The sequence below is a fragment of the Aulonocara sp. 'chitande type north' Nkhata Bay genome, linkage group LG22, assembly GCF_057382095.1.
Source record: "Aulonocara sp. 'chitande type north' Nkhata Bay isolate Kocher_YH1m ecotype deep benthic linkage group LG22, A_spYH_male_GT1.1, whole genome shotgun sequence".
NCBI lineage: Eukaryota > Metazoa > Chordata > Actinopteri > Cichliformes > Cichlidae > Aulonocara > Aulonocara sp. 'chitande type north' Nkhata Bay.
Window position 1 is genome coordinate 18,266,001 of NC_141364.1, and position 26,024 is coordinate 18,292,024.

Genomic DNA, 26,024 nt, shown 5'->3' on the forward strand with positions numbered 1-26,024 from the left:
AGCACGACTTCTTGAAGAAAGTGGAGGCTCTTTCTCTCCCGAAAACTCGATTATTTATTATTGTGGAAATGCCTCTGGCTGTCCTTTCAGAAGCTTTCCCTGGGCTCATTTCGCTGCAGACATCCAGCTGTAAACCTTCCCCATCTGCGTGCACCCAGAGGACCCTGCAGAGGGAGGTGTCACACGTGCTGCGAGAGTATACATGGAAACCGAAGCGCCGCTTTCGCCTGCATATAAAGTCCTGCAGTGGTCTGTCTTATGATTATGTCAGGTCTCAGTGTGTGTGGACAGCTGGGTGAGGGTAAAATTTGGGCTTTTACCTTCGAATTTCCAAACACATTCCTTCTAAAATGACTTTTCCAGTCAGTTATTATGTGTAAACAGAAGACATCCACACTGATTGTCTCCGTTCCAAGGCTTCTGCTTTCTTTCATCAAAGCCAGGGAGCACTTGGAGAAAGAAGAGTGACAGCAAAAGAAAGCACAGTTGTAGTCGTTGGCTTGAAGTCTTGTATCACATAACGGTGGCCTGTGGAGAGCTTTCCGCTGTGAAAAAGATACTCGGCGCTTTAATGTGTAGTGTTTATGAAGCATTAAGGAAAGAAAAGTATGCTTTGATGACAGAGCGGATGGTTTATTCTACGCATATTTTGTACACAGCAGGGTACCCAAAGTGGTATCCAACTTCTTTTGCTCTGGGAGTAAGATGATAAATGTAAGACTTTTGCAGAGAGAGTTTGGTGCCTTGGAATAGTGGAAAGTATGGGAATGGCCTCATGTGCCAGGAATTTACTCTAAGTCTAAATATTAAGACTGTATAAGTGAGTGAAGGAGTGCCTTAAAGGCGTTTTATATTTATGTTGTAAGCTTGCTATCTGCAGTCTTTCTAATGGCCAGCAGGGGGTGACTGCTCTGGTTGGGGAAAAGTGTCGATTGTATAGAAGTCTATGAGAAAATGCTCCTACTCATCACTCGATCTATGACCTCAGTAGACAGGCTCATGGTGAGGTCATGGTCTCATTTACTGGTTTTAAGATTCATTTCATTCAGTATGATGTTTATTTTGTCATTTATGGTCCAATATAGAGTAAAATAGACAGAGTACACTTTGTCCTTTCACTGCTTTGTTATTGACAAGGTGCAGTTACGCATGTGTGCAGCGTCCTTTGGTTTCTGAGTGAAATCACTCGTGACCTTGAAGACCTTGGTGTATGTAAGCCAAATTTAAATGACAGTTAAAGATGACCTCAGGCTACACCCCTGTAACGTTTTACTAGGATACATTCAGAACTTTTCAAACTATTGTGTTATTGTGTTTTGCTTTTCGTATTTTTAATTTTATGCTCCTGTCATACTGAAAAATCTTATCTGAGAAATCCAAAGTTAAGTGTTAAAGTGGGGTTTGCTTACATGTGTCTAGAGGCTGGTTAACACTCCTGACACACCACTCACGCATCCAAAAACAGAGGTCTGAACTGTCTTTCATTCCTCAAACCTCAAACTATCCTTACAACCTGTTGCTGACTTTTTCAAGAAAACACCGCCTGAAATCTGCCATGACACACTGAAGTACTGAAGGACATTTCATAAGTTTGGCTTAGTGGTTCCAGGATTAGTTTTGATCCACAGAAGCTAAATTGAGTCGAGCAGGATACCCTACCGTGCTGAACACGCCAAAACCACCAGTTACAGGCTCGTGATCTCCTACGAGTTTCTTTCACAAAACATCCCTGCGGAGATTTATTTATTTATTCCTCCCTTTTTTTCCACTCAACCACCATAAATAGCGGCGATGGGTAGAAGGAAATGTTGCCATGGCGACACAGCGCCGTGGCAGCCGGTAATTATTCTGGTTTAAGTGCCAGCGCGAGCCGCGGGCGAGCTGGCACGCAGCGGCAGATAGTGACACCTGGACACGAGCCTCTCAGGCGAGGTCAGATACGGCGTCTGTGAGGTAACTGTCCCAGGGGACCCCAAAGCATTCGGACTATTTTTAAGTCATTTCAAGCAAAATCAGAGTGTATAACTGAACCTGCACCCTGTACGTGTACAATGTAAAATACTGCAGTGCATACTGCGCACGTTACATGTTATGGGACACAGTTGAGTGATGATGTCACCTGGTTATTATCTTCTCGGTTACATGGGCTGACTGATCAATACATCGCATGTGTGAAAGATGCAGTGCTTATTGTGTGTACTGCATACAGCTAGTGTGTGTTTGTGCATGAGAGGTTGCAAGCAGCCTGTTGTCCAATATGTATTTGCTATGGGCATTAAAAAACAAACACTCAATAGCCTCGCTGCTCTCCCACTCACATGCCTGCCCAGCCTACATCTGTGCACGCACACACACTCGCAGGACAACACCACCCTCCAATGATAACATTAACTCATCTAACCCCCCCCCCTTTTTTGTTATCTGCTCTCTTCCAGGCAAGGCCGACCTGACTAATCATCCAAGGTGTCAAGGTAAGGCTTTGTTAAGTCTGTTGGTGTCTCGTACCAGGCGCACCTGTGTGTTTTTGTACAGGGATAAACACAATCGGCTTTCTGACAAAGGCGGGAATTCCTCAGCGTCTTCTTGAAGAAGACGAAGACGAAATTAAAACTGCGCTCTGCAGCTCCATCTGATTTGCAAACAAAACTTCCATGCTGCTCGAATACGACGAGTGCTACATCAGCTCCCACACTCCCCAGTCACATTAGCATAGGCGAGCAGAGAGACACAATGGAGTTTTTCACCGCCGGCACAGAGTACACACATTCTTCGCACACACATACACTCCAGACAGGAGTTTGGCTCCTGCACTCTCCAAGAAAAAAGACGAGGGAAGATAGGTTGTCATGTTTTTGTCACTGCCACTTGCCACCAGGTCTGCTGTAGCTCTCTGTTGTGCTGTGACTGAAAGGAGAAAGAGTGTGTGCGGTTTATTTTCGCTCCCATTTTTCATTGTGCGGTTTCACTCCTTCTCCACACTGTCTGCCCTGAACTATTTCTCTATCTTAGTCACGGGAGTGCACGACATCCCCTCCCTGCACACACACAGTGGGATACAAACCACCCTCTCCACATTTATTTATTTTTATTATTTTAGGCTCACAATCCCTCCCCACCCTTTTGTGACTCACCCGCAGCTCCACACAGCCCCCATAAATCATCCGTGATAAAATCAGGGGTTCCATCAGTTCAGCTAAACCCAACTTTAGCTGTTAGACGGAGACGTGATGAGGTTTCTGATGCTGTGCGCAGAGCCCAGACACCAGTTGTTGGAGGCACTGTTGTGAGGGCCACTGCAGCAGACTGAGGCAGATCGCTGTCTGCACTGCGGTCTCACACTGCTCGCTTCTGCCACCTGCTGGTCATGTCTAGTCAGTGTGTGCAGTTCAAATATTTATAAGGAATGTTAAAGAATCTAAATGAATTAGCCAAAAACAGCAATTCATTTATTGTAGTATGCGTCTCTGTAGTTGGAGCTTCACAGGTGTCCAAGACACAAAACAGCTAATGCACCTGGTGTCCTCTGTTCCACTAGGCGTTGGTGTAGTAGCTTATTTAAAGTCACTCTCACAGATAATTAAGAAAATAGTCCAGTAGTTTACATGTGCATTTCAATGTACCAATGTGCCAATCTCATGACAGCAACTCAGTGCATTTAGATGTGTAAACAAGACGACCGGCCGAAGTTCAAACTGAGCATCAGAATGGGGGAAAAAGTAATGTCAGTGACGTGACGTTACTTTTTTTGTGACATGGTTGTTGGTCTGAGTGTTTCATAAATTGCTGATCTATCAACCACCTCTAGGGTTTATAGAGAATGGTCTGAAAAAGAGAAAATAACCAGTTAATGGCAGATCTGCGGGAGGAAATGCCTCCAGAGTAATCAGATTGCAGTCCGATAGAGCCTCTTTGGGTTCAGGTAGAACAGGAGATTCTCGTCGTGGATGTGCAGCCGACAAATCTGTAGCAACTATGTGAAGCTCTCATGTCAACATGGACCAAAATCTTGTTGAATCTATACATGAAGAACTGGGACAGCTGACCTGTGCAGTCAAAGTGACAAAACAAAAGCGAGTGTAGAGGTTCGGTTTTTCTACCAAAGAAAGCCAAACATATTTTTACATTTTAGAGCTGATATTAAAGGAGTTTAGACGAGATTTGAGATGAAAACATTTCCTACAGCGTGCTGGGCAGCATAGCCAGGAAATATGGAGGGTTTCCTCTATTAAGGTGTGTCATTTCTTTGAAAAGCATAAGCAATGTTGAATATTTTTAGGGTGTGTATCATAATCACCTTCCATTACATCACGCAATAACAGGAAATAATCCTCAGATGGTGACTGTTGCTGAACATGAGTTGCTGACAATGAGTTCACTGTATTCATATGGCTTCCCACAGGCACCAGATCTCAGTCTAATAGAGCACCTTTGGGATGTGGCGGAATGGGAGATTCCCATCATGGATATACAAATGTGCAGCTGTGTGATGCCATCATGTTAACATGGACCAAACACTGAGAAGTGTTTCTGGCACATTGTTGAAGAAAAAAAAGGAGGTTCCAACCCAGCAGTGGCAAAGTGTCCCTTTTTAGCTTTTCAAATCTAAAGTTACACATTTTCACTCTATTTTATTTAAAAAAGAAAAGAAAAGAAGAAGAAGTCACCCAGTGGACACTTGGCGAAGCAGTTTTTTGCCCGCAGGTCATATTTTGGAAAACTTCAGATTTCTTTATAATAGCAAACAATAAAAAGTCATTATTTCTGTTTCTGTCTGCATTCGAGTCAACCTGGGTTTGAAAGATTCATAAGGTGTTTATAAACAGTGATTGTCTGACGAGCATGATTCGCCTTTAGGTTTCCATGATAGAGCTTTAAGGTGGCTGCTGAATTCAAATTCTCCTCTCAGTATGTTTTCCTAACAAACAGAGCACAGCTTGCACGGTTTGGCTGACTGTATCCTTCAGTAAACGTTGCTCCTCCTCAGCCAACGGCGATCTCTCAGTATCTGCTGAAAAGTTTAAAAAAAACGCTGCACAAGTTTTTTTTCACATTTAAAAACATAAAAAAATCTACAATATACGTCATTCCTGGTAAAACTGTAAAAAATAAATAGTTTTGCTTCGGTTTAAATGTGATTGTAATTTCACATCTACAAAAAAAGTTTTGTTTTTCTCGTGTTTCCCCAGCTGGTACCAGTCCGATGTCCTCTTCCCCCACAGTGTGATGTGCCATGGCTCCGGTGCTGAGTGGAGTGTGGTGGGGGCCGGAGGCAGGCGTCGTCGGGTCGGGGACGGCAGCTTCTACTGGTGTGGCGTCGTGGCTGGGGAGCGGGCAGCTGATCTTGATCGTCACCCTCAGCATCCTCACCGCTTTGCTGCTGGTGTCGGTGCTGCTGCTGCTCTGCGCTAGCTGCCAGGGGTGAGCGCCATCACCAAGCAAACACACCCATATATGCCGTGTACTGGTGTTATTGTCATCGCTGTTAGGGCACGCTCACATATCAAAAAAAGCTTCACTTCCTGCTGTGTCAGCTATCCAAAGCAGATCTGCTCTGCTGGGAAATGCAGACAGTGCACAAATACCTGAGAGGCCGTTCTTAGCTACAGTAATTATAGGTACAGCAGCAGTACAGAGCAGTGCTGCTGAGTAACACTAAAAATGCCCTCTAGGGTAGTAGGCCATAATTATTTAATTAATAATTATGAATGGAAGCATGTGCTGTCTCTAAGCAGCCGTACACACTCCCATCTATCTATATATATAAAAGAGAAACACGTTTCCTTGTCATTTAACTTTCCTTTCGTGTAATCCCCGTAAAGAGCTGATGCAAGCAGACTCCAAATAAAGCAGCACAACTGAAACTAAAAGTTAATTTGACCGACTTAACGACCCAGCGCGTAATGAAGATTTAATGTTAACGAGTCTACGCTGCGAACTTCGCTATAGTGCGTAAAGCTTTGTTTTGTCTCATTGGGATTGCACTGAAGTAATGGCTAAGAGATTAATGAGGCATTTACTTTGCGGCGTGACGTGACGGGGTGTATATTCAACACAAACGCCCACCTCTTACGCAGCGGTTCCAACGTGTGGGATTGTAATTGTTTTTATATGTAGCCCCCAGGAGCTAAGAGAAATGAGTTTTTCTTCGCCCTGCAGAGAGCTGAGTTGAATGTTAATGTCCCGCAGGGAGACGTTTGGCAGGTGGCCGGTTTTGAAGTTTTCAGATTTGCAGAGGTAAATAAAGAAGATGTCACTTTTCTTCTCATGTAGATGAGAGCAGAACATTCGAAACAAGTATAATGCAGTTAGATATGCATCAGCTCGCCGCAGCCTGTTTTATGACATAAAGTCAAATTTGATTAACCCGTGAATGAAAAACTAAGTGTCACAGCAGCATGAAAGCAGTGTTGCACATGCATATACATGCAGTCTTTATTTGTCCCTCGACATAGCTCCTCCTCCTTTAGAGCAACTTCTTCATCTGATTAGAACAGGAGTTTCGAGGTGGAGCTAAAGATAGACAGTTGTCTATCTTTAGATGCCCACAGTTAGATTATCTGTTCTCAGTGACATCACAGAGAGCCAGAGTAGAACAAAAATGTCTGAAATGGAGTGTTTCTGAGCAGGCTGAAGGCTGAGCCTCACAGGGTTTACCTGCTCACAGCAGGTCTGCCTTAACCTCCTAGGACCTGGCCTCCACATATATAGACATCACATTTTGGGTTGTCTAGACCAAAATACTAAATTTTGCTCTACAAGGGCCTGATATCCACTGACGAGGACATTATACTGCCACTGTTTTATCGAAATTTAAAACAGATGTCCCCTTATGTGGATCTTATTTTTCTCAGAAACAAAAAAATCAGGTAATTCTTTGTTTTTACATTCATCAGGTCCCAATCAGCCCAAATAGCAAAGAGAAATTTATAAAGCCATTCCATGAAAGAGTTCAGGTTTTAGGAGGTTAAAGCGGACGTGTCTGAAGGAATGTAATATTTATTAGTGATGGTTATTATTACATTTTACTGATCCCAGTTCAGTTGTTTTTGTTTGAATGTTTGATTTAATTTTAGATTACTCTAACAGAAGAAAAAGGAGTGCTATTTAAAAAAGCTATAAAGCAACAAATGTAATAAATAAAACTCATATTTGCAAATTAATATTTGATTTCTGTGTTTTTTTAATTTGTCAGAAGATTCAAGATTAGAATTTTCTTGGATTTATTTGATGGTTGGGTTGAAAGCATAATATGTGGAAGAGTTGTACAATTATAAAACAGGTTTTTGGTCCCTAATCTGGAGGCACGCTTTGCTTTCACAGTTCTTTGCATGCACAGCTGAGCCCCCGTGTTTAGTTGTGCAGGCTGCTCTAACACTTGATGTGTTTCTCTGTTTTCTCATCTCTCCTTTCTTCTTCTCTTCAGGCAGAAGAAAGCGGTGAATGGACACCCAGCGGGAGATCATCAGAGCCTGGTGAATGGAGTGAGTTTTTCCTTCAGGTTTCCACAGCCTTTTCTCTCAATATATCAAAGCTACAGTCCTGAAGAGGAATGAAATAATAATGTTTTATTTGTTTATTTTTAATAGCAAGGATGCATACTAACACTGTTACATTTTTAAAAAGTCAAGCGGTGTGTATGCAGAACTTCAAGGCACAGTTTATTTGCAAAACCTGTCTGTGGTTTGGTTTTTAATCTGCAAGGTCCATTATTTTAGCCTTAACATAGGAAGCTCTAAGGCAGGTATTTGAGGTCTGTGGGTATTACCTCTGAAAGACAACTAATCAAAAATGGTTTCACACTTTGCTGTTTTGCAGCACCAGCTAACACCAACCCCCTGGGGGAGGGGGTTAATGACAGTGAATGAGAAGTTGATAAAGTTTGTTTTTGTTAAATGAATTCAGGCAGGCGTGTCTCTATGATGTTCGCAGACGGCATTGGTGTCTGTAAGAGTAGGGAGCAGGTTGAAGAGAGATGAGGGTTTGGAGACAAAGTTTAGATGATTTGGATGAGATGATGCTGAATATGGAGCTCACAGGCAGGAGGAAAACAAGACCGCAGAGGAGATTCATGAATGTAGTGAAGGACATGCAGAGGGCTGGTGTGACAGGGGAGGAAACTGGGGATAGGGTGCCGATGCGCTGTGGCGACCCCTAACGGGAGCAGCTGAAAGAAGAACAAGTAGAGCGAACAGCTGAATGTTTTCAGGCTTAATCATAGTGTGATTACACTCATACACTGAAAGGCACTTTTTTTTGCATAAAAAATATTTTCTCTAAACATAATTGTTTTTTTAAAAGATACATCAGGTCAGATTTCAGGAAGTTTAAGAAACCGTCAGCTCTTGCAGTCAAAGATCAGCCATTTGGTTTAAACTCTGTCAAAATATCGACTCAGAGCCTTAAACAAAAGCACCCACGCATACTCTTCTCATTAGTCCAAGTGTGGGAGAGTGTGTATCTTTAGTCAGGCGCTGGAGCGATCGGCAAGTGGAGCTGTGGATAGAGTTTAGCTGCGTGCCTCCTCAGTAACACGCGTGCACACTGACACACATCTCCGCCCTTACGTGACGTCCTGTGACACTAGAGCACACCCTCCGACTCTTTGCGTCGTAACCCACGTCGATCACGCTGACACAGAAACATACAGAGAACAAAGCCTCCCTGCGTACGGCTGATTGACAGCCTCCAGTTGTTAGCGAGAGGTTGTTTCTGAACGGCTCACGGCTGCCAACAGGGAAGTGGTTTCTCCCGCTAAGAAAACACGTGGGAAACTCCACTGCCTGCTCGTCACATGTCACTTATTTTAATGTCGTGCTGCCTTAAAACAGAAATAAGGGATACTATTAAGAAAAACAAAAGATTATTATTATTTGTAGAGTTGACCTTTTACCCCGTCCGCTATGTCCTTTTGAAGACTGTGTAATGGGCAGAGGTAGTCATTACAAACTACTATAATATTGATGCTTCAGTAACCAAGCACCACTTAAGTGTGACAAATGTCGAGCTTTCACAGGTTAAGTGACATCCACTTACTTTCTTATTCTGACTTCCCCTCTGGGGGTTTGTGTGTTTATATGCGTTTGTGTGTGTGTGTGTGTGTGTGTGTGTGTTCTTCTTCTTGATTGATATCTTCACTGCAACCTTTAAGCATTAGCCCAATTGCCAGGTGATCAAATTGTTTCAAGAGGGACCCATTTGTACGACGGACCGTGTCGTAGCCTGACAGGTTAAATGGGGGTTTTTGTCTTCGTGGTTGAGTAGATTAACTCTTCCTCGCTGAGCTGCAATCTGTCTGTCTCTCCTGCAGCCAGCATCAGTGAACGCTGTCCCTCCTGTTTCTCCCCATCGTTAGAGAGTTCAAGTGTTTTAAACTCACAGGGTGCAGATTAACCAAAATTAGTATTTAAGTCAGTTTAGATACAGGAAGCACCCCGTGGAGGTCCATCAGAAGCAGGGCAAAGTGATCCGTTTTGTTCTAAGAGGATTAAAGACCAGCCTCTGTGATTGTTTAGCAGTTGCTCAATCAGTTTGATCACAAATGCAAAGAGTGTCTGCGACACAGTGTAGGACAAACACATCAACGGGTTCAATCTGTTCAGTTGCTGATTAATGCAAATATCTAATCAGGCAGTCACATTACAGCAAGGCAGCAAGCCGCGACGACCTGCTGAAGTTCAAACTGAGCATCAGAATGAGGAAGAAAGAGTTCAGTGACTTTGGCATGATTGTCGGTTTCAGACGTGCTGGTCTGAGTATTTCTGAAACTGCCGATCAGTGGGGATTTTCCCACACAACCATCTCTAGAGTTTACAGAAGATGGTGATGAGAGTGAGTCCTCTGGGTCGATGCCCGAGATCAGAGGAGAATGGCCGCTTCATATCTTACAACAAAGGGATGCTGAAAACCATCTCTAAACACACAACACACCACGCTGAGTGTACGTTACTCAGCTGACAAAAGGAAAACGAGGCTCACCCAAATTGGAGAGTAGAAGATTGGAAAAACATTACCTGGTTTTATAAGACTCTGTAGCTGATGTGATACTCGGATGGTAGGGTCAGAATAAGGTGAAAGCAATGTTCTAGATTCCTCCTGCCTTGTTTCAACATTTCAGGCTGGTGATACAATGATGCAATGTGGTGTAATATTTTCCTGGGACACATCGTAGTACCGGCTGAGGATTGATTAAACACCGCAACCTACCTGAGTGTCGTTGCTGACCTTGTCCATCTCTTTATGACCACAGTTAGCTTCTGTTGGCTGCTTCCAGCAGGATAACAGCATGTCACAAATCTCACATCATCTCAAACTGGTTTCTTGACGCTGGAACCAGTGCAACGGGAGATTCACGTCACAGATGTACAGCAAACAAGTCCAACCAAAACCTCTGAGGAATGTTTCCAGCACCTTGTTGAATCTGTGCTGTCAATACTTTGTGTCACTCAGATTTTTTACAGTTAGTGACCTACAAAAAAATAATTTGACACACCAGCAAGGAGATGTTAATGTTAGCTGTGTTGAAACTGTAAAAGAATGTGAATGTCTGGGGAGAGCAATTAATGAGACATTGTCATGGGATTGTAACAGAATTTGCAAAAAAAGAGAATTACAGTGATTATCGTCCTTGACGGCTTGGATCAGAGTGACGCTGGTTCTTGTTTAGCTTTCATTTTTGGAGAGTATTATAACTTTATGCTTTATTTTACGCTTCTTTTGTCACTGCCTGGGGTTAATAAGAACAAAGATGACATGTCCGAGTCACAAAACAGCGTTACACTCCTCTGTGATTCCTGAGTGGTGGTGAAGTTGTAAGATAGAACTTTATTAATCCCTCGGGTGGGTTCCTCTGGGAAATTCGACAAGTTATTGTGAGTTATTGCATCTGTGGTGTACACAAGATATTCTCATTGGGACGGATGACACAAGATTAATGGACTATAAAAAGAAAGATGGATGTAACGTGTGCCTAAATCACGAAACGACAGCATAAAATTAGTGGTTTCATAAAACAGCTAAAGATTACGTCATTGGCACCGACAGCTATGAGAGTGCGTGACCACTAGGTGGAGTTATGGAGCTTCTGATGCATGTCCCTCTGCTCACACAAGGAAAAACCGCAAACCCCAGACAAAGAGCAGTCTTGGCGTGCACTCTTTGAAAGGTTTTGACTTTCTCTGCTCTCTCATTAGTGACTGACTGAGCAATCGTCATGGAAACTAAAGCATTACAGTTTATGCATGAAGTGCATGTTGATAAATCGTCCTCTGTTAATTACTGGTTTCTTCTCACTGTTGATCTGAGTGTTTGCTCACTCTCAGAGTTGATTCTGCTCAGCTTAGGCTGATAAAACAGGAAACTTGAGCTTTTTTTAAACCCTTCTTCTTCTTCTTCTTCTTCTGCTTTTTTTGTACTGTGCTAGTTGAGTTAGAGATGCAGATTTTTTTCCATGCTTATATGATGTTGCAAGCACAGAAACTGTCAGAGCATGGTTTAAACCCGACTGCAACACAACTGAGTCCCTGCCAGCTTCACAGGTGTTGTTCTTTAGCCTCCTATTGAGACAAGCAGGGAGACAAATTACCCTGTGGGTATCCTTAAGGTAGCGTCTTCCTATTGTTATTATAATTATTAATGTGACACTACAGACGGCGTCCTTTTACCCTGTTCGGCTTGATGTGTTGCTTATGCTTGATTCAATTTTAGTGCCTCTTATAAATGAATTAATATGAAATCAGCTGCATAAAACAAGAGCTGCCTGTTACTCATACTCGCAGAAGCTGTTAGCTGTCTTTAGATGTCTTTTCTTGGTAGGTAAAAATAAGCTACACTTAATTAGGAATGCATAACGGTTTTATAATTACCTTAAAGTAATAAATAATGTGTTTGGAAAAGCTTAGACGAAGCGAGATAAAGAGTCAGGAAAGCATGAAAATTTAAATTTGGGCTTCAAGGATCCTGAAGGTAATGCACCGCACATATGGCTTTTCGATTGCACGGAGGTGTGACGGATGTCCATCCCGTGCAACATAAGGAAGACGTGCAAATTCATTTCTGTAGGTTTTTGTAATTTAAAGAATCTGAGACTGAGGTTTTATTTGCTTGAAGCCTCCAAGCCTGCGAGCTGTGGTGCAGCAGTGACAAAGAGCTTATCCTTTGTTGTGCAGGTTTCAGAGAGAGACATCAGCCAATCAGCAGACAGTCCAGCGACTGACGCGGCGGTCAGCACCTCTCACAATGGGCCTCTCACCAGCGGTACAAGTAAGCCGATAGAGTTCCTATCAGCTCGTCATGTCCTGCCATTGTTGTCTGCGTAGTTAATATTTAGACCGCGTGATACAACATCCATGCAGTGTGTTTTTTTCCTGACACGTGATGGCTGTTATGAAGCGTGTTTGCTGGTCAGCTTTGGTTCGTGTTATAGTCAATGTTAAATGCAGTCGTAAAAAGATGCTGTTTCCTCCTCGCCCTGACTCTTTTCTTCTTCCCTCCAGTTCTCACGGACACACAGGACACCAGTCCCCAGTTGTCAGAGGAGATGCTCTCCAGCCAATCAGAGCTCAGGTCCTCCAAGTGCCCTCAGGCCCGCCAGCTTCCCAGCATCCCTCCCAACAACGCCCTTATCGGGAACGGACCCCCACCCTCAGGAGACAGCACTTATGAGGTCAGTGTTTATAAGTCACCTTTAAACAGCAGAATGATGGGTTTTTTTCTTTACTCATAGTAAGTTCGGACATGCTCACTGGAGGAGATTAAAGCTTGTAATGTTGAATGCTGCTTGACTGAGTAAATGACTGATTGATTGATTACGCCTAGGGATCTTTTCACAAGTGGCTGGTGAATTGAGTGATTTTCGAGCCAGGAGGCAGAAACATCAAAAAGTTATTTCTTGTTTTTGAATGCACGTAAGACCAGTGTGTGTTTCTGATGTTAAGGTGGTGAAGGAGATGGCCGTGGCCTCACGTGACGTCAGTGCCGATGAATCCCTGTACGAGACGGTCAAGGAGCTCAAAGACGGTCCTGCAGAGGTTGGCCTCCCAAACGGTACCATCCAGCCGAGTCCAGACGAACCTCCGCCTCATCCTCCCGCTCTTCTTAACGGCCACATCAGCCCAAGCACACCTGAGCGGGGGCCCATCTTCGCCGGGGCGGAGTACGCCTCTGTCAACCTGAATAAGAAGAGCCGTCACAGCGCAGACATGGAGGCCAAAAGGCGCTCTGGTAATGCTGCCGTTCCTCAACAAAAGCCTCAGGAGGAGCCAGAGGAGGATTTACCGCCACCGGTACCGGAGAAGGTTCTGGATGAAAATGACAACCAGCCAGCGCTGATGATGAACGGGCTCGCGGAGGCTGGGCTGCACAATGGAGAGGTAAGCTTGTTTGAGTGTGTGTCTCTAGGACTTATTGGGAGATTTTTTTTGAGTGACTATAGGGTACTGTGTGTGTGTGTGTGTGTGTCTACTTGTTTAAACATCTTTGTGAGGACCAAAAATTGGCATTTTTGAGGTTAGAGAAAGCATTATGTCAGTTTGATGACTTCACTAAGGCATGCTCCAGATTTCACGATGCCATCAAACACCTGTTTCAATGTAAAAACGAACGCAAACCAAGTCTACAGTCACACTGGCGGAAACACTGGTTAGAGACCACAGCGCCACCAACATTGCTGTGAACATGTGCAATCAGCTCATGATCTTTATGCCTTTGAAGTAGAATAACACTGAAACGGGGTCGTGGTCTGAAACTACTACTACTACTAGAGTGAATTGGCGTCCTCAAACCGTCTTTGGTGCATCAAGACGGCAATAAAATGGGAGAAACAGCAATAAGACGGAGTCAGTCTGCGGTCAGTTTTTGAGTGAGTGAGGTCAAGTTGGCAGTTACATTAATCTGTTTGCAGTAATGCGGCAATTAACTGTGATACATTGCAAATCTTTTGCCGTCTGTTACAAATCTGTTGCCGTCTGCATCGTGCACAGTGCTGAGCCGAAGCTGGGATGGACTTGATCCGCACATCAGGTGTGGCTCCCTCAGCCAACAAACAGACACAGCTGATCTACTGCATAAATGTTCAGGGGGGGGACCTCTCATTTATATTTCAGATAAATGAGAGGTCTTTCTGATCTTGTGTACTAAAGGCTCATAAATATTCTATAAACGTTGCAGTGACAGCAGTAATGAATACTGTAACAGATTTCAAAGTATTTATGGGACTTAAATGCATCTTACATTTGTTGATCTATGTGAAGCTGGCAGTGTTGAATTTGTCTCAAAACCCTACGTGGGCATCAATATGTGTAGTTTTCGACATTTGTACGCACAGAAAGGTTTTTGAAAGGTAAAATTATTAGATGGATGAGGAGAACTTAATAAATTGTGCATAAATGATTTGTATTTATTCAGGTTTGGATGTGTGCATGTGTAAAATAATTGCATCGTTTTTGTGCATGGAATGAAGCACGCTCGTGTGAGTTACGCACAAATCACCGAACGCGGTTGGAAATCTTAGTTTATACTTGATATGACATCGTTCACATTTTCAACACTTTTGAGGCAAATTTCTCTCCGTATACTTACATACAGATGTGAAAAGGTAACGTTATGTGTTTTTGTGAATGGATCATAATTTGGTTTTATTTCTACTAAAAAAAACAACAACTTTAAAACAAGAACTGAAAACAAACATTTTTGATGAAATTTGGATAAATTCCATTTTCCAATCCATTAACTATAACTAAGGGGACGCTAGATGATTCCACACACTCTGAATCAACCAGCAACCAAAGATGGTGCTCGTGGGTGTGCTTATTAGCTTATGTTTGTGAGAAAGCCCCACGTGAATTGTAAGTAAGGTCTCATTTATGCTGTGCTGCATGTAGGAGCGTTCCAGTGATTGAATATTTGTACTGTATAACCGCAGTTGCTTATTACAGGCGGCGTCTGATTAAAGAGCGAGCAGTTTTATTAGAGTCAACTTTCATTCAATGTGTCATCGTGAGCGAGAGGAAGCGTGGCAGGAAAGAAGAAAAGTAACCTGTGACGACGGGGAAAATGAGCATTAGTCAGATGATGAAACTATATGACAGGGAAAGTCATTTTTCAATTTCCCTTGGCATAAAATACTCAGATCGGTAAAAACTATGAATCCATTCTCGACCATCTTGACAAAACACTGCTTTGAAAAGAAAGTGATAGTGATAGTATTTCATTCGTATTCGCTATAATGCATTCAGAGAGAGCATGAGGGTGTTTAAAGGCCAGGGAGGACAGGTTACATGGAGGGGAGGAATGAAGCAGCTATTGTTGTTAAGATTATGTAGAATGAAACAAAAAAGAAAAATACAGCAATGCAATGCAGTTCTAGACATTATAGTAAAAAAACGTTTGTCGTTTAGAGCGCTTAACAAACTTATTAGATCACCTTTCAATTTTACAAATCAGTCAAAAAATTGTTTAAATGTGTTTTTTTTTGTAGACATAAAACTATTTTTTCTGTTCAGGGATGTAAGTAGAAAAAAATAATAATGTACTTTAACATTTTTTACTTTTTTGTAAAACAGCACATTTGAAAATTCATGGATAACAATAATTATATTGTCGCATTAAAAACATAATGTTAAAATATAAAATATAATGCTAAAATAACACTGAAAATTACGTTTTTTTGTAAAGTGGTCAATTTGAAAATTCTCAGCTAAAAACAATTATATTTTAATCAGAAAATCAAATCAAGTCCATTTTGATTAAATTAAGAAAACAATTTGGTAATTACCAATAATGTTAATTTTCATCAAGTGTGGCTCGAACCTTATATATTGAGTGGTGGTCTAATAAATTTGTTAAGCACTGGATGTCATAAAATCTTTACAAATATTTTACAACACCCAAATAAATCTTTGATACGATGATGTCACCCTAAAAATATAACATTGCATTTTACTTTCTTTTGTTTGATTCAGTCGTGCGGTCGAGAAAGACGTGTTCGCCGCTTCTCAGCTTCCACTGAGTGCGGTGCCCAGCGTGTGTTATGCGTCTCCTGCATGTAGATTTAATCAGCTAGAATCTGCATAATGAACATTGTTAATTTGATGGAACAGAGAAATGAAAAGCTTTTAATGGAGCTGTGCAGGGAAAAAAGGGGAGAAACTAAATTAATTTTTACATTTTTAACAACAAGAATAATAAGTAGAGTTGTAATTTTCAGTTACTGCTCTTAAACTTTTGTTAAATTAGCAGATATCACATAAATGGGTAAGAGCAGTAGAAGTGGGTAGCATCATGGCACTTGATGCACCACCCAAAAAATGTTGCACTGCTACTGAAGGGGATGCCGAGGTTTTTTCTCGAAGCACAACAACCACAAACACAGCAAAGCTTCTCTTGAACAAATGGGCTTTAATTGTGGCATTATTCCACGAGGAAAAACGGAACGTTGTTGGAAAAAGTTGAGTCAGTTTAGTCTTAATATAAGATTTCCATTTGACAAACCCACACGCATAAAAAGGCTGAAACTTATCATCCTACGGTAATGATAGGGATTCACTCTTTCATTCTCCCCATCTTAATAACACAATTTATACCAATATATAGCTGATGTCGGTCATCTTCTCAACATCATGCCTGGCTTGAGATAAAGACCACGGAGAAGAAAGAAAAAGAGAGATGTGTCTCTCCGCTACAATTATTATCCGCTAAGCTGACATCTCGTGCTGCTTTATGGAGACTGGCAGACCGAAGAAAGAAATTTGATGGTGAGAAGGGAAAAAAACCACAAAAAAAACACGGTGTGGGAGTGAAGGGAGGAGAGAAAAAAATGAAAATGGGAGCCGAAGTGAGAAGAGCAGGAGAGAGTAATAGATGAAATGGAGATAGTGACAGAGAGATGATGGGAGAGTTGAAAAAACTCGGAAAGGACTGGCAGGCATGACGGGTGAGGAGGAAAGAGAGGAGTGAGAGACAAGGAGGGAAAAAAAAGAAAGAAAGAAAGCCAGGAGCATACAAACGAAGTCATCGACAAGGAGGCGGCGAGAAAAAAAGGATGAGGGAGAAGAAAACTGCTACAGAGGGTGAGATGTGGAGATGTGTAGAAGAAGAGATGGAGGAAGAGTAAAAGAAAAGGTAAAAAGAGAAGCATAGCAGTTCATTATCGTGGACTGAACAAGGCAGGGCAGAGCTGCTGCTGCTGCTGCTGCTTACAGCATGCTGAGATCCATCAGAGAACCAACACACTCTCAGCTCAAAGAATTGCATCAGACAAAGAATCACATTATCAGCCTGCCACAGAGATCATCTCTTAACTTAAAGTACTTTTAAATTATACTTCTAATGTTACAGCACTTTTTACATACATTTGTTTACAGTGTTGTGCCAGTGTGCTGTCACCAGGGGGCAGTGTAAAAAGATATACGAGTTTGTGGTGTTGTTGGTCCATTGCATTTTAGCACAGGTGTTCTTGTTCCTCTTAAGATAAGTTAGCGTCAGGTCAATAACTTGCTTTACTTTCTAATTAAATACACTGATGCTCTGTTATGCTTTGTGTTTCTATTTAGTGAATATTTGTCGGTTAGCCAACTAGATTAAAGTGGTTATAGCGGTAAACATTACAGTAACCAGTTAAACTAACCCTACACATGTCTTTAAAATGTGGGAGGGAGGTGCAGTACCCGGAGATGAGTGTTTCTGCCATCGCCATCTTGGTTGTAAAAAGACATCTGACTGCAACTTGTGACAGATAACTTATTAGCCAATGAGCGTGCAATATCATACTTCAGATAATCCTCTGTTTAAAATACAAACCAAGACCAAAACTTTCAAAATAGACTAAAATTTTTATTTAATATCATCGAAAATGAGTGGATGAAAGGAAATTCGAAGGGAAAGCGGATTAGCCTTTTATAGGAGTAAAAGTCTTTCTGCAACCACAGCTGTCGCCATCTGGTGGCCATCAGATAGAATGCAGGTTTGAGGCACCTCCACATTGGCTTTGCTTTTCCAACTCGGAAGGTAAATCCATTTATTTATGTTTTTACTGTCCTTGCTTTAAATACGCTCTTTATGATAATCTGTCTGGTTGCTCGTTTGTCTAACTGCTGCTTTCCTCTTAGTAATGTTGTAAGTTGTTGCAACTGATACAAATAACAGCACTAAGCAACAAGAAGACCCATGTTGTTATAAACCGGAACTATTCTGTATTTTTCTGAACTTTAGGTTTGGGTCCCTCTTTTCTGTGTTGATGTATCTTTTTACTTTATTCACACGTCTTTGTTCCTTTGTCTCTGGTGTTTTTGTAGCCAATTAGTTCATCACTGCTGCTCGTTTGGACAGCAGGCATGGCCTCGTCTAACCCCCATATCTGTGATAAAATCTTAATCTTGCAAATTCCAAATGTATCTTCACACAGCTCTGGAAACCATACACCCACACACACACACACACTTGCACATTTTTAAAATACACAGAATTTAACATCCACCCGCATATATATTAGTTTCCCCCATCCCCTCAAGTTAAACACACACACACACACCAAACACATATGCAGGTTTTATGATGTGTGTGTGTTTACATATATTCTGCTACGCATAGACACCCTGGGGCGTATTTAAGGTTAAGCATGAATGTTCTTGGCTCCCTGTGGTTTACGCCCATGTATGACCAGGAGTCGTCTGTGATTTGTCTTGTCTGACCAAGTGTGTGTGAGTATGCGCGCGCCTAGTGAGCACCAGCTGGCCACCATCTCTACGACAGTTAGTCTGGCTTCATGATGGATGATATGGACTATAGAAACTCTCTCTCCGTCTCTGTCTCTTACGCACACACACAGGCAATCTCAGAGGTGCATGAATGTAAATGTTTGAAAGGAATCCCCCCAGGTAGCAGCTCAGTAAATGCTGCTCTCTCTCTCTCACACACACACACACACCCACACACACACACACACACAGTGGCACTTTTTTCTTATATGCAGTAAATTTCCATACACACACACACCTGCTTATTATTATTGTAATATTTGCTGCAGCTACACTGAAACACACGTCCGCAGCCTTTGTGACCTTTTCTTCGCGGCTTCTGTGATTGTGTGCACTGAACAGTGATTGAACTGCCATAAACAGCACTAACACTTGTTTGCAATCATTTGCTTGTGTGTCGCCTGCAGGCTTTTCATGCAAGGTGCAGGAAATGAATTTGACCCAGCCTCTGGGCTGCCGGGGTATACATTGGGGGGGCACGGTCCAGGTGAACTGTGATATGTGGCGTGTCAGCACTGCTGAGCTGTTGCTAAAGAGAATCACTATTGATGGCTTTTGTGGCATGGGAGAGAATATATATTAGTCTTAATGTAGTTTACAAGTTTGCGGCTGTACGCCATCGCAGTTGGTGGTGAACATCAAACAGTCAAGATGTGATTGAAGTGCAGACTTTCAGCTTTAATTGAAGTGGTCTCACAAAATTATTGCATTAACTTTTTAGGAATTTTAGCCATTTTTGTACATAGTACCCCATTTTCAAAGGCTCAACTGAAGCATTTTCAGTGTTGTGTGAAGGTTCTTCTCAAAGTGTTAGCATAGCTGTTCAATGGAACTGTCAAAATGAGGTCTAATTACTTTGGTGTAAGCATGAATGGCCATGGGGGTTCTCTTTATCAGTCGAGATAAAGCTGTAAACTTTGAAAATGCAGTTAAACGTCCAAATTTATTCCCTTCTTTACATCCAGTAGGCTGGAATGGAATCTGATTCTAATCCCCGGGCATCGTGTTTGACACCCCTGGTCTACAAGGTATGGAGAAACAGAGAGAGCTTAAAAGAGGTGCAAACCACTGGTTACACTCAAGAACATGAAGTCCAGCTTAGACTTTGCCCGCACTAAAAAATTCTTAGGACCAAATAGAGATGAACAAACATGCTGCAGACAATGTTATGGTATGAGCATGTAAAACTGGGATACTGGTGTTTATTGATGATGTGAACGCTGATAGAAGCAGCAGGATGAATTGTGAAGTGTACAGGGCTATACTCCCTTATCAGATTCAGACAAATGCTGCTAAACTGATTGGAACATGCGTCACTGCAAAAATGGATAATGATTCAAAGTGAAGTGAAAAAGCAACCCAAAAGTTTCTCAAAGAAATGTGATACTCTTGAAGTCAGTCACCTGATTTCCTGCCCACTAAAGCAGCTTCTAAGTTACTGAAGGCAGAAAGACCCACAAACAAGTTGCAACTACAGGTGGCTGCAGAAATAAAAAGGCCTGCATTTAATGCATTTCTTTTGCTGAACCCCTTAAATTGAAGCTGAAAGTCTTCCTTCAAATTATATCTCAACTGTTCACAGAGGCAAAACCTAACCGTATGTACTTGACCAACTACATGCAGCTCCAACACCCTGAACTGGTCTATTCATGCTCATATAATATACAGTGGGGCAAAAAAGTATTTAGTCAGCCACCGATTGTGCAAGTTCCCCCACTTAAAATGATGACAGAGGTCAGTAATTTGCACCAGAGGTACACTTCAACTGTGAGAGACAGAATGTGAAAAAAAAATCCATGAATTCACATGGTAGGATTTGTAAAGAATTTATTCGTAAATTAGGGTGGAAAATAAGTATTTGGTCACCTCAAACAAGGAAAATCTCTGGCTCTCACAGACCTGTAACGTCTTCTGTAAGAAGCTTTTCTGTCCCCCACTCGTTACCTGTATGAATGGCACCTGTTTGAACTCATCATCTGTATAAAAGACACCTGTCCACAGCCTCAAACAGTCAGACTCCAAACTCCGCCATGGCCAAGACCAAAGAGCTTTCGAAGGACACCAGGAAAAGTATTGTAGACCTGCACCAGACTGGGAAGAGTGAATCTACAATAGGCAAGCAGCTTGGTGTGAAAAAATCAACTGTGGGAGCAATCATCAGAAAATGGAAGACATACAAGACCACTGATAATCTCCCTCGATCTGGGGCTCCACGCAAGATCTCATCCCGTGGGGTCAAAATGATCATGAGAACGGTGAGCAAAGATCCCAGAACCACACGGGGGGACCCGGTGAATGACCTGCAGAGAGCTGGGACCAAAGTAACAAAGGTCACCATCAGTAACACACTACAACGGCAGGGAATCAAATCCCGGAGTGCCAGACGTGTTCCGCTGCTGAAGCCAGTGCATGTCCAGGCCCGTCTGAAGTTTGCCAGAGAGCACATGGATGATACAGCAGAGGATTGGGAGAATGTCATGTGGTCAGATGAAACCAAAGTAGAACTTTTTGGTATAAACTCAACTCGTCGTGTTTGGAGGAAGAAGAATACTGAGTTGCATCCCAAGAACACCATACCTACTGTGAAGCATGGGGGTGGAAACATCATGCTATGGGGCTGTTTTTCTGCCAAGGGGACAGGACGACTGATCCGTGTTAAGGACAGAATGAATGGGGCCATGTATCGTGAGATTTTGAGCCAAAACCTCCTTCCATCAGTGAGAACTTTGAAGATGAAACGAGGCTGGGTCTTCCAACATGACAATGATCCAAAACACACCGCCCGGGCAACAAAGGAGTGGCTCCGTAAGAAGCATTTGAAAGTCCTGGAGTGGCCTAGCCAGTCTCCAGACCTCAACCCCATAGAAAATCTGTGGCGGGAGTTGAAAGTCCGTGTTGCTCGGCGACAGCCCCAAAACATCACTGCTCTCGAGAAGATCTGCATGGAGGAATGGGCCAAAATACCAGCTACTGTGTGTGCAAACCTAGTAAAGACCTATAGTAAACGTTTGACCTCTGTTAATGCCAACAAAGGTTATGTTACAAAGTATTGAGTTGTATTTTTGTTATTGACCAAATACTTATTTTCCACCCTGATTTACGAATAAATTCTTTACAAATCCTACCATGTGGATTCATGGATTTTTTTTTCACATTCTGTCTCTCACAGTTGAAGTGTACCTCTGGTGCAAATTATTGACCTCTGTCATCATTTTAGGTGGGGGAACTTGCACGATTGGTGGCTGACTAAATACTTTTTTGCCCCACTGTATATGTGTCTTAACATGCTGTGACGGACACACTGACACCTGACTCGCCCATCCTCTGAGACAGCTATAATCAGCTTACAGTCAAACCTGTTGCCCCGTATATCACTGTGTCACCTACGTGCACATAAACAAGCTCCCATAATCCTCCCTTATACCCACAGACATAAGCATACCACCTTACTGCAACACAGCAAAATATTAATCTGTCAGACGTAAAGTCCTGATGTGTATCGACACAAAACAAGCACCCGTCCTGTCGCGGTTCTTCGTTTAATAAAAGAAATGTTTCACGCGGACACAATTGAGTTTTTACGACTCAAATTTTAACACCCATCTGCAGTTTAGATGCTTGATGCGCGTCCGACTAAATGAAAAATTCCACTCTAATTTGCAATAATACTTGAGGCGAGCTTCACATTAGATTAACAAACTTGGAGGTGCGGTGTCTGGGTCATGTCACCTACGTCCTTGTTTCGTGCAAACACTCCTCTGGGGGCATTCTGCCTAATTGGTTGGCTAATTAAAGTGAAACGTAAAAGGCGTCAGCTGCATCACGAGTGTATGTTGGATCTATAAAAGTAATCATGTCTCCAAACATGCATTAACCATAAAGTCATCATATTGATTTAAGTGCTTGGAGAAAACGCTGGAGAAACATGTGTCTGCATGAAGATACTCGGCTGTACAGCTGCGGTGGACAGTTTGATGGATGGGCTCCGAGCACAGGTTTTCATTCAGTACCTAACGTTGTAGCTCGCGTGAGGCATCGAGTGCTGTGCCTCAGCAGGGAGCACATTTCCCCTTTTTCTTTTTAAGTGTATTACCGTTAACCTTGGATTGTCCAAGGACTACATCTGAATTTAAAAAAACCTAACAATATTTTCCCTTATTTTCCACTAGACATAAACTCTTTAGTCAGTGCTGGCGGGGTTATTGAGATTCTTATTAGGCTCCTGAGGTGTTTTGTGCTGCTGTCAGATGTGCTTTTTTGATTAATGGCCCTCTCATTGATCATAAGACGGAGTGGACAGAGACTGCACAAAAGCATCGCATTCTCCGTCGCTGCCTACCGACTTTCACTCCATTATTTATTAATTTTTTTAATGAACGAGTGCCTGTTGCGAGCTGTAGCTTCGCGTGCTCGACTGTTTAAAGCGAAAATGCAGAGCGTGTTTTCCTCCCACTGCTGGGAACACTTTAGAATTTCACTATCGATCAGCTACCAGGCGTTCTTTCATACTCATGGTGCTTTTCTGCTGGGTACTGTTTGCCAGCATGTTTTAATAATAAAGCTCGATATGAAGTCCACTATGTCTTCATTTAATTCCTTCAAAGGTGTTTGGATCAGCTCTGTTTGCTGTATTGGGTTTGCCTTGCTTTGATATATATTAAAAAGAGTTTTTTTTTACATCTAAATTCCTGAAAATGAAAATGTGTAACATACCTTCAGATTCTTTTAACGGACGCTGTTGGGTGATTTAAGCAACCGTGGAAGCTTTTAAAACCTCACTCTTTTCCTTTTATACACCGACTCCCATATCTAAATGTTCTTTTTGGTTTTTTTTGTTCTTTTCTCCTCCAGTTACACTCCCCTCCGTCTCCTGCACCGAAGTTCGACAACCACGTTCTGTCAGACAATGAGGTAAGTGTGTGTTAAACTCCCTTATTCCCAAAACTGACGTCTCCGGTCCCGAGACAGCAGCTCCTCTGCTGTGCGAATGCAAATGCTCCGTGCACCCGAGAAAAAAAAAAATAGAACACAGTGGAAAAATAGTCAGATAACATCACACAATGTGCTTGGGGAGGGGGGGGGGGGACGTAGCAGGGGTCCTTGAGTATGAATGCGTCAGTGTTTTAACAATCTTATTATCTCCACTGTTGTGCCGTTTTTGACGTGCAGCTTTTTTGGCGATATTAGATGAGTAATAACCCAACTAAAGAAGAAGAAGAAAAACAACACGATTGTGGTTAACGGTTTGTGTCATTTTTGTCTTTCTCTCTCTCTCTCTGTGCCTTTCAGTCAGCGGTGTACTCCACAGTCAACAAAACAAACTGTGACGACGCTGTTAACGAGGAGGACAAAGAGCACGACTACAGCAGCATAGCGGAGATTAAAGGTCTGGTCCCGGCCTCCTCCTCCGGTGACCTCTACGCCACCGTTCGAGATATCTACAGCCAACCCGATGAGCCCGGCCCCGCCGACAGCACAGACCCAGGCTACGAAACCATCCGCATCCCAAAGACTAATAGCTCAGAGGACGAGCACCGAGCCGAGGGGTCAGACGTGGGCAAGGCGGAGCCCGACTATGAAAGCGTCGGAGAGCTGGGTCTGGGCCCAGAAATGTCCCGCCTTTAAGTCATCGTCCCCGCTCCCCTCCTCGTATCGCCTGGATGCATCTAACAGACTTCGCTGCAGTGCTTTAAGCTTGCTATCAAGGATGCTTTGGGCGCATGACTTGTGAACAGAAAACAGCTCGCCGCAGCATCCACCCAGCCGTGCACGAGCATCCTCCTTATAGCCTGGGTACGGTTTATCATATCCAAACTTGACTCCTTTAGTTCATCAGTCATGGTGAATGTCATCGGTACTGGTGGGCCTTAACAACACTTGATTGTGGAAGAAAAATATTCAATAGTTAAACTACCAAATAAATATCCAATCGCAACACTCATGCAGCATTTTAATAGTTAGCTAACGACACTATCTAAGAAAAAGTAATTCAGTGCCATAAAGTGATGGTGAAATTCATGCACTTACACACGTGAAGGTTATATTATTTGTGTGCTCTCTCTGCAGCTGCTAGTCTTTCTAGTTTCTTCCGAGTGACTCAGTGTCATGTTTTATTGAGGTGTCAGGTGGTGTATTTTTAGGCTTTTTTCCTGTCAGGTCGGCAACACCTCCACTGTGCATTCTCCACAAGAAATGAGGTTTCTCCCACCCCTCTCAGTTTTGCTGCCAAACGGTTAGCAGAGACAGAGGTTGCATTCAGTAGATTTTCACCATTTAACACAGCTGATGAATTCCCTGCCGCGCACACGTGTCATTGCTCAGACTACACGGCGCATGTGTGTGGGCTTAGCGTGTCGCAGGTTGACGCTAGTCATCTGTGGCGAGCCAAAAAAACGGAAAACGAGGAGTGAAGGAAGAAGGGAAGTGTCGCAACACGTTTTTAAAGCTTTTTTTTGTTGTTGTTCTTTTAGAAGAGCTACAGTCGATGTCAAAGGGTTTTTTTGTGAATTTCATATTTATTTGAAGACGATTATTGTTGTGTAATTGTGAAATGTTAAAGTATGTCTGTGAGAGAAAAAAGCGAATAGGCATTTATAAAAAAAATTAAATTTCTAGCGTTTTTACTGAGATACTAAATGAAAATGAGTTGCGAGGATTGTGGCAGTTAGGTACGTGTTCCCCCCAGAGCATTTAAAGAGTTCATTGTTTTTAAAAAAACAACAAACAAATGAAAGAAAGAAAGAAAAATGAATGTGTCAGTGTATATTGTCATTTTGCACACTTTGGTCAAACAAGTTCAGATGACATATTGTGATGAAATGACGCGACAAGCTTGTATTATTGTACTTCGTATGTTTCCTCGAGTCTATTCTTGGTACAGTCTTCTGTCGGCATTAAAGCACAAGTACAGATTATCGAAAGCAGTTAACATCGCTGCACACTTTTCAACATCTAGCGCTTCTTTTTTTCTTTTAAATACAGGAAACCATGCCTGTCTCTGTGTAGCTTGAACTGACGACAGTGCCAATCGAGGCTTGTAGTTAGAGGAGTATTTTAATCAACTGTTACTCGCTGGAAAATTTAATGTGAGCTTTTACTTATTTGTACAATGTCCAGAGTCATATAGTTTTAAAATAAGATTAAAAGCACTGATTGTATGACTTGTTTTAAGAAAAAAACAACAACTTCAACCATGTTTTCATGTTATTTTAACTCAAAGTTGATGGCGTTTCATATCTGAGAATATCCATTGAAATGCCAGACATATGGTACAGC

The 26,024-nt window shown here is 42.4% G+C and overlaps 1 protein-coding gene across 4 annotated transcripts in view; it reads left to right on the top strand.

Annotated features, from left to right (window-relative positions):
- pag1 (phosphoprotein membrane anchor with glycosphingolipid microdomains 1) overlaps window positions 1-25,496 on the top strand; it is a 62,410-nt gene extending 36,914 nt beyond the window's left edge. For 3 of the 4 annotated variants that reach the window (XM_086279485.1, XM_086279484.1, XM_086279486.1), the window contains 8 exons: window positions 2,436-2,471; window positions 5,187-5,418; window positions 7,424-7,481; window positions 12,165-12,258; window positions 12,492-12,661; window positions 12,933-13,367; window positions 23,601-23,660; window positions 24,039-25,496. In XM_086279485.1, the coding sequence (XP_086135611.1) occupies window positions 5,231-5,418; window positions 7,424-7,481; window positions 12,165-12,258; window positions 12,492-12,661; window positions 12,933-13,367; window positions 23,601-23,660; window positions 24,039-24,374 (1,341 nt within the window). In that variant the 5' untranslated portion in view covers window positions 2,436-2,471; window positions 5,187-5,230 and the 3' untranslated portion in view covers window positions 24,375-25,496. The remainder of the gene's footprint in view (window positions 1-2,435; window positions 2,472-5,186; window positions 5,419-7,423; window positions 7,482-12,164; window positions 12,259-12,491; window positions 12,662-12,932; window positions 13,368-23,600; window positions 23,661-24,038) is intronic. The other variant, XM_086279487.1, reaches the window with a different exon arrangement.
- Window positions 25,497-26,024: the final 528 nt, after the last annotated feature.